The following is a 9,473-nucleotide window of genomic DNA, read 5'->3' as shown; positions in this document are numbered from 1 at the left end:
AATTTTTTGTGACATAAAAATTAGTTTGGAATATATGTGGCATGTGTGCACTAGTTTGGGATAAATGTGGCACAAATATACTAGTTTGGGACTTTTTGTTGCACAAATTAGTTTGGGCTAAAAGTAGCACGAGTTTACCTGTTTGGGATTTTTTGTGATATCAACTAATGGCTTTTTTTTTTAATCTTTTCGAGGTATTTACTTAGTAATTACTCATAATATAGTTACATCTATTATTGTTCTCATCACGTCCAAAAGGATTTATACTCGTTATTCTAACATGCAATGCTAAACGTAATAGGACTTTTTACCGATGCTCATTTACTTGATGTGATAAGTTTTGATTCAGTATAAATGAAATGTGATATGCAATATTTTTAAGAGGATAAGCAACATGAATATAAGGGTGAGCATGGTTCTAGGGTAGAACGAGAAATTGAGAATCGAACCGGTCAAAACAGTCTAGCTTCCAAGGTAGGTTCTAGGTTTCAATAATTGAGGAGTTGGTTTCGATGGGCAGGTGGAACCTGGAACTTAGAACAAAACTTTGTTTTTTTTTTATCTTGTTTTATATCTTCACGTGATTCTGCGGCATTCTATAGCGTCTGATGGTGAGTATGTAATTATCTACAATTAGTCCGAGCTTTCATTTCCTGCGATATCCATGAACCGAACTTTTGCGTTATTAATGTTTCGTATTCTTCATATGTCTAAATATGAATTATGCTCGGTAGATTATAACAGCAAATGGTGATTATCAGATGTGATAATTCACTGCGATAATTCAATTTAGAATACATATGGATCCTAGTAAGACCCCGAAACCTATGATAGGATTGACTTCACGTTTCAGAGTATGCATGGTGGGTTCCAGATTCCAAAAAAGGATAACCGGTCCCAATCGATAGATTTCAGATTCCATCTAGAAAGAGCTTGGAAATGCTCACCCCTACATGAACTCCCCAGATCTTGCCAACAACTCCCCCTCAACCATAAGAGGAAAATAAAGTACATCAAATTCTTGAGATTTCGATATTGCCCTTTTTACCCTAAAAGGAAATGGGTAGGAAACTAACATAGTGTGTAGAGAGTAGAGTAGAGAACGTATTTTAACCGCGAAATTGCAATTGCTTGCTCCCTATGGATCTCTCCGGCGCGGGTATATGTATCTCGTTTCTTATTGATTGGCGTGGCCACTTGTAACTGTTACGTGATCCGTCATCACATAGAATATCTTCTCACGGAGAGATGGTGGAAGTTGGAAGCAAAAGGGCGGCAAAAGTTTGACCTGTTCAAACTGAGCCCCCCGATTGAATTCCCCTTTCATGAGCACGGAGTCGACTCTGCCGTAGGTCCAACCCAACAGTTGCATTTACAGATTGAGCAGAAGAAGGCCCACCGAAGGCCGAACATATACTTTTCGCTAATTCACAACGAAAATCTTGCCACGTGGTATCAAAATAAATGTAATAAGTGTATTAAAAGTCCTAAAACTTATCTTGAAAATACACTTGAGTCTTAAAACTTTTAAAAAATATAATTAAGACTTAAAACTTGTCAAATTGATGTAATCAAATTCTTCCATTAACTCCATCTAACTTTTTATTTTTATTTTTAAACAGACTCTCCGTCCAACTCAACAAATGGAAATTGCTAATAACTTTTAAGACTTAATTGTATTTTTTTAGATTTTTAAGATTCAATTACACTTTTATGATAAGTTTTATGACATGATTGCACTTTTGCAAAGTTTAAGAACTCAATTGTACTTTCTTCACAAATTTTATGACTTAATTGCATTTTTGTAATAAGTTTTAGGACTTTCAGTGCACTTATCTTAAATGTAAAAAAAAAAAATCAACTTTCGCACGTATTCTTATCCTTCTTATTGTCCTTTTCCGATTTCATACGTGTTTCTTCATTCTGTTAGGCTACATGTGTGAGTAAGTTATATTAGAGAAATCTTACATCGGAGAAACGGCATGGTGCAAAACAGTTAATATATTATAGTTGGCTCATAACTCATTGGCTTGGGCTTTTGAGTGAAGGTGAATCTAACTAGATATGTTGGCAGGCTCGAACTTGAGCTCCCTCTTGACGATATTCCTTGGTGAAGATATTGGACTTTTGTTACGCACTCCCAACGAATAGTATTAGAGCCAATGGTTGCAGTTTTTGGGTAGGTGGGTATTGTTGTGTAGCAATGCGGGCCCGTAGTGATGAAGATGGGCGTTGATGAAAATTCAACTTGAGATAAATTAATACAGAAGGATACTTGAATTAAAGAGAAGCAAATATAACATTGAGCTCACACATAAGAGGGAGATTTTTATAATGCACCCGTGGATAAGTTATATTAGAAAACTTCCACATTGAAGAATCGGTGTGGTACGTAATAGTTGATATATCCTAATTAGTTCACAACTCAATGGTTTAAGTTTTTTAGTGAAAGTGGATCCAACTGGATATGTTAACGACTCGGACTTATGCTCCTTATTGGGAATCTTCATGAAGGTATCCGACTTTTGCTTTGCGCTCCCAACAAATTCAAGGGAAAATTCTACTTATCCTTCATATATTTTCACAGTGTTTCTAATTAAAACCATGAAATTTTGAGATTTGGTTGGATTGAATAGAGTGTTTGTGAAAGCGGGATTGATTATACAATAAGAAGTCAATTAGAAAACGTGTAAAAGTATAGAGATCAAAAATAGAACTTTTCCCTCGTTTAATTTGGGCGCCAATAGGGGATGTTAAAGTTAATAATTTGAGGGTGTTTGGTCATGGGCTTATATATGATTTTATAATGTTTCCATTTCTTTGTTTTTGGACTGCAAAATAGCATCATGGAGCTTCTCTTTGAGATGAAACATCAATGTGTTCTCTCATCTTTATGCGGAGAAAATGGCACTGCTCCCTAAAGTTTAGACATTTGTACCGTTTAGTTCCTAATCTTGAAAATTTGAAACTTTACTCTCTTTCTCTTTCTTTTCTTCTGTTTTAAGCGGCCAAATGTTGTTCAGGCCAGTTTTCGTGCACCTCCATTGGTATGCCTCTCCGGGCGATCTTAATGGGGCCGGCACTCTCTTACATCGGTCCTGTGCATTCGGGATTTTAATTCAAGAATACCCTCAAAATTTTTTAAACTCGTAATCACAAGGAAATGAGCAAATTCTCTTATCATTTAAATCCGCACCTTATTGGTTGTCGGCTTTACTCTTTAGACTTCTACTGTTTTGGTTCATAACAGTCATTTAAAACGTTTGTCTTATCTCGATTCTTGCAAATATATCTAGCATTGCAAAAGGTATTCTTCTCTTCCTTTACAACCATATAATACCATGAAGGAATTCTGATCCTCGCCCAATGAAATGTGGATCAAGGACTAGAAGCCCACAAAAGTGAAAACTCATGGACCATGCGACCTTCATTTCCAAAGATCAGGACCAAACACTGTGGCATTGCTCCAATTTTAAGGATCGAGGATGCAATTTTTTGTTCTTACTTAAATTCCACAATTAGTAAAAGCTTTCTGAAATTACTTGTGTTTTCATGTTGACGCTTATTTCAACGCTAAAAAGGCATTCGCACGCGGGGACCGGCCGCAAGGCAAAGGTTTGATTCTATACCACCAAGTACAAACAATTCCATGTTTGATGCAAATTTCACCTCGCGTGTCTTTATCTTTGAGAAATGACTTGTTACTCAGCGACCTTTGTTGGGACACTTTACATGAGCCGTTAAGTTAAGTAGGACCCAAGTGAGATCCAACATAAGCTGATGTCACGCAGGAAACGAGTTAACCTGGCTCAATATCATCGTAATTCACTATTGGGACAATGTGATCAAGGGGGAACCACACGTGTTGGGAGTGGTTCGAAAGGTGGGAGGATTAGGAAGACCAACCAACAAAAGTCGGTTGCATGATTGAGGAGGAACTATTCATTCATGGGACTTGTTAATATAAAGATTCTTCACACCCTTGCCTTTTGTCTCCCTTTTGACTTGTGGAGAGAGGATGATCCCAACGATGAAATGGACCGGCAAACTGCGCACACCTAGTCAGAAGAATTGGTCCAGGACGCGGCAGAATGGCGGTTGCGCCACAATGACCTGCTCGTACTTGCTTTTGACGGAGTCCATGGGGGGGGCGAATTACATTTTCTTCCTCGAACTTTGAAGTTTGTTGCAAATTAGCCCCTGACTTTTGTAATCTCCATGGTGTTCACATCGAAGTCTTGACGTCGGTTGCGATATCCTCTCACGTTGACTAAAGTTTGGAAGCCGTGATCGAAGCGAAATATAAAGTTTGGTTATTTGACTAATATTGTCTGCAGTAGGGGCTAGATTCAAAAAATTATTGAATGTGTAGGCCCTTTTTTTTTTTAATGAAAATTGACCGGAGTCAACACTAATGGCGAAATGGGAGTCGACTTCAATACTTGGAGGGCAATTGTAATTCACTTTTATTTAGCATCCCCGAGAAATCAAGAAAGAGAACGCGAAAAAGGCGATAAAAGCCTAAGCTTTTGCTTGTAAGATAAAGCAGACAAGTTCTGCTAATGTTTTAGCCAAACGGTGCCGTTTGGCTTTTGCTGGCACGTTCAGTGTTTTTTTTTTTGCCTCTTGCTGAGGTGTACGAAAGACATGTCGGCATTATTAGCTACTTCATTAGTTGCCACATCAATTTGCGTGAACAGAAAATTTACTGGTAGGTAATTTTGTTTCTCCAGTAAAGGATCGTGAAATTTTTCTCTTAGGTTGTTCGAAAAGTCAATGTATTTTTCTCGTGTGAAAGTTAGTGAGTTTTGTTGTTTTTTTTTTTTGGGGATTTGGGCCCAAAAAAAGAAAGGAATGAGATTGGACAAAGGTCAACATTGATTACGAATGTCAACGAGCGAAAACAATTTTGCCAATGTCCGACCTGCACATGCTGCTGAAGTTTGTCGCTTTGTCTAAGCTTTAGGAATCCATAATTACATCCTCCGTTCGTTTTAGCTCGAATTTCGTCCCAACTACTCCCTTGTCTAATTTGACGCTCCCACCCAGACATGGTTGGTCCCCCCTCAAAAGTCTAGAATTTTATCAAATTTGCATGGGCCCTCCTACTCCTAGATCCAAAATTTTCAACCATCTTCCCCCCCCACCCATCTAAAAGTTTCTCCGACGCCGAACCCACCTGGAGCTGGGAAAGTAGCCTATGATCACTCCTCTTACGGGAAGGAAACCGACTCGTCCCCCCGCCTCCAGAACGCCGGAATGGTCCCGACCACCCATGGTGAGGCGACCGGAAACCACCCTCCGTATAGCTATGCTGTTGATCACAGGAGGTGCCATCAGGTGGCATTCGGGAAGAGTTTAGGTTCCCCTGTTGGAGGAAGTAACATGCCGGAATGGTCCCGACTACCCATGGTGAGGCGACCGGAAACCACCCTCCGTATAGCTATGCTGTTAATCACAGGAGGTGCCATCAGGTGGCATTCGGGAAGAGTTTAGGTTCCCCTGTTGGAGGAAGTAACATGGATCCTTATCGGAACTAATGCATCCACGACGATACCACTTCAGGACCAAATCATGCAAGGATTTCCACACATGTTCCGTCACTATTCAGTACTGGTTCACCATCTGCTCGGAAAACTAACTTCAACCGGCACAGCACAATCACCATTGAAAAGAATTGATTCACCATTCAGTACAGAGAATGATCAGACTACCACCATGGTAGAGAATACAAAGTTGCAATAACCGAGAAAAGAATTGTATACGAAAGGAGCTATTCTTCAAACCACACTTAAAAAAAAAATTATACAAGACTTTCAGAAGACAGGTAGTTAAGTTTTCGACAAACGGAAAGAAAAAGAAAAGAAAAATTAAGAAAAAAATGAGAAGAAACTCGACGGTTGAGACGCGTTTAATTCTACAAACCTGGTTCAAGATGCAAATTTTCCCTTTCCTAACTTGACTAGTAAAAAGATCCAAGACCCATCAAAATGCTAACAAAAACAGAGAGGTAAGGAGTACATCTCCCAGTCCCAAAGCACCCATAAATAAATGTAGACAAGTCACATTTACAAGCATCAGATCAGGAACAAACTTGATCAGGTAATCAGCAGTGAAGTGGACACTATCTTCAGTTTATAGACTCTATGTTCTTGCTGAGCTCCTCCAGCTTCTTCAGCCTCAACTTCTCGCTCTCGCTCACAAGCTGTTCAAGAATTGCAATCCATCAGAACGAATTGTACCCAAAACACGCACGCACGCGTTAACATATACACAAATAGAGCAGGGACTGCATCTCCAACCTCCATCAACTTGGTAATGAGCTGTACTTTTTCCTTGTTCTTATCGTTGAAAGCCTCGAGAGCCTCCTTGTACTCTCTCTCCTGTGACAAACCATAAAACCCAAGTTCAGTGCCAGCAAAAGATTTTGAGCATCAGAAAGGGAACTGATCGACAGGGTTTTTTTCTTATTCACCTTCTTCTGGCAAGAATGTCCCAGCGCCTTCAATTCCTTGTTCACTGTATCAATCTTCTTTCTAACCAGTGAAACGTCCTTCCTCATCGGATCCGCCAGTCCTTCTAGCTCCTGATCATCACAGGTGATATTCACAGCAGGTGTAACATTGTCAGCGCAACTTTAGAACCCAAAAAAGAAAATTCTACGAATTCTGGCTCCGCATTTATATCCCTCCATCCTAATGAGTGGTATAACCTCATAATCCAGACTATCATCCAACTTTACACCCAAAAGAAAACAAAAGATTTCTTCATGATCGGCAACGCTTCTAATCTAATTCGTTATCTTTGTCAATCGACACATTTGTAACCCTCCATCTAAATTAATGGTACAATCTCATAATCCAGACTTATCATCCAACTTCACACCCATGAAAACAAAATTCTTCATAATCTGCATCTCTTCTGATCTAATTCGTTATCTTTGTCAATCAAAGCGTGGACAAAACATAACCGCAAGCATGGGCAGATCGGGCAGAATGGCTTCTCCCATGTATCATGTGAAAAACGACACAAGGTCCATTTATTTCTTGGGCCGAAAACACGAGAGAAGGTGAATTTACTTGACCAAAACAAGAAATTCTACGTTTCCAATTCAGTTAATTACAAACTTTTAAGACAGAATCCGAAACGAGCAAGTTTCTCATTCCCTGGATGATACCAGACAATCCCTTATCCTCATTCATACGTTTGTTTGTCGCAGGGAAAGGAGCCGTTGACCGACAGTTTGGGAGAGGGGAACAAAAGGCTTTAAGAGGTTGCAGGCCGAAAAGATTCCGTTAACACGCCAAGACATCTTGCAAAAGAGACAGATGTTTCGGCCAAATCTGCCCAAGAAAACAGAACAAAAAGAAAAATACAAGGAAAAGATCCAAACTTGTCAAAACCCCTTTTTTTTTATAAAAAATTTAACGGACAGTAGCATCATTCTCTCTCCCTAGAACAAACAAAAGGAAAAATTTCTTAGTCAAACTCACTAATTCAGCATCGAGACCTGTGTAATATCCTTAAACAAACGAGATCTTCGATGATACTTCCAGCTCCAGCTTCCCATCAGTCTCCTTTTTTTTTCCCCCTTTATACTGAACAAGAATTTCAAAAAGCAAAAGAAAAGATCCAACATAGAAATAACCCGACAAGTATATGAAAAACAGAGAGAACAATTGTTCGTAGAATTTCGAGTTCTAAAGAAGCAAAAGCACCCACAAATCAAATCGACCCATCTCGCCGATTCACCAGCTCTTACAAAGCATGATTTTTTCCAAGCACTCGTGGGGGGGAATTCTCAATTCTTGCGTACCTCGCGAATAGTGGCCAAGCGTTTGGTCTCTTCCTCGACCCGACCCAGGTGGGAGAGGACGCGGTCGCGGACCTCCATCTTCTTCCTCTCGATCTCCTCCTCCTTGGCCCTGAAGGTGGAAAGAGCCGACCTCGACATCTCCTCATCCTCCCTGGAGAGCGACACGTTGCTGCTGAAGCTCAAGCTCCCGGACGAGTTCTGCAGGACCAGCTGCTGCTGCTGCTGGGGCTGAGGCTGGGCCGGCTGCTGCTGCTGCTGCAGGGGCTGCGACTCGGTCGTCTGCATCATGGCCTCCTCCTTCTTCTTCTTCTTCCTCTTCTCCCTGATCTTCAAGCAGCAGAAACCCTCCTCCTCCTCCTCCTTCCTCGACCCCTCTCCGTTCGCCTCCTCCTCTCTCTTTTCTCTCTCCAGCCTTTCGTTCTTTCTTTTTCCCTCTGCTTTCGCTTTGGAATGATGGTGTGTTGGTGTGTCCACTCTGTCTCAGTCTCTCTCTCTCTCTTTCTATCTCTTTCTCTACGGCATTTGCCAAGTGCTTATAGACGAGGCTGGCTTTTAATTGTTTTTCCAATTTTTTAAATTTTCCAAAAAATAAAAAAAAGTTTTAGAAAAAAAAAAGTGGGGAAGCCAACACGACACATCTTTTTCTTTTGGGAAGATTTTCACTTGTCTATTTTTTGTTTATTATTATTATTTATTAATAAAAGAAAAGAGAAATATCCAAATTATACGACAGCGTTTTGGGGCCGGAGAAAGAGATGACCCAGCTCAGCTGCCAACTACTGATAAAGATAGGCGACAAGTTAATTAACCTTTTTTCTCTCTCTCTCTCTCTTTTGCCCTTCCCTCTCTCTCTCTCTCTCTCTCTCTCTAACTTCTGATTTAAGAAAGTGCGACTGCCCTCAAGAAGAAAAATTCAAATTGGGGGATTAGTGGCGATTTTTAAAATGCCTTTCTTTAATTCGCCGAAAAACGTAACCGCCCCATTACTTTCATTATCCCGCACATGCGAAAGAGTGGTTACCGCACAAAATTTATGTTCCCGAAATCAATTTCTCTTCCCATTTTTTTTTCCATTCAAGTCGAATATTTACATCTTCACTATAAAATCAACCTACATAGCATTGCTCATAAAATGAATACAGATTATACATGGTCCATAATTAATCTATTTATTTCGTGGAACATGAAGAACACAAGCTCAACAGGTAATTTGCACTTGAATTTTGGCCACGAATTTGTACTTAAATTAGCTTATGAAGGAAGTTTGAATAGCCCCTAGGCTATTCCATGATGGTGCTGATCATGTAGAGACAGATTGAACATAAGCTCAATGGTAATGCTCCAAGAAATTTGCACTTAAAATTACTTGATACGATAAACATAAATGTTGCAAAGTATTTGACAAATAAGATTATAAAAATTGAAAACACAAAATCATGGAATTGAGCGAGTAGTAGAGATGTCAAATGGGTGGGTCGGGTTGGATATGGTATGACTCATAGTGACAAATTTAACCAGTTTTGACCCATTTTCATGCAGTACAAATCTAATGACTCATACTCGACCCAACTCCCAACTCATATTACTTAAACACTTCTATATTTAACCAAATGAAGGAATATTTATTTCTTATAATTTTTTAAGGAAAATGATATTG

The 9,473-nt window shown here is 39.7% G+C and overlaps 1 protein-coding gene across 1 annotated transcript; it reads right to left on the bottom strand.

Moving 5' to 3' along the window:
• Positions 1-5,736: 5,736 nt before the first annotated feature.
• LOC115743573 (transcription factor Jun-like) lies at positions 5,737-8,320 on the bottom strand. The gene is made up of 4 exons (XM_030678415.2): positions 7,817-8,320; positions 6,476-6,586; positions 6,303-6,383; positions 5,737-6,205 (listed from the first exon to the last, which is right to left on the bottom strand). The coding sequence occupies exons 1-4, from the start codon at positions 8,102-8,104 to the stop codon at positions 6,131-6,133; spliced, it is 555 nt and encodes a 184-aa protein (XP_030534275.1). The 5' UTR covers positions 8,105-8,320; the 3' UTR covers positions 5,737-6,130.
• Positions 8,321-9,473: the final 1,153 nt, after the last annotated feature.

Source organism: Rhodamnia argentea, chromosome 7 (assembly GCF_020921035.1).
Source record: "Rhodamnia argentea isolate NSW1041297 chromosome 7, ASM2092103v1, whole genome shotgun sequence".
Taxonomy (NCBI): Eukaryota; Viridiplantae; Streptophyta; class Magnoliopsida; order Myrtales; family Myrtaceae; genus Rhodamnia; species Rhodamnia argentea.
The sequence above is the reverse complement of the archived record's forward strand: the minus strand, read 5'-3'. Positions and strand labels throughout refer to the sequence as shown.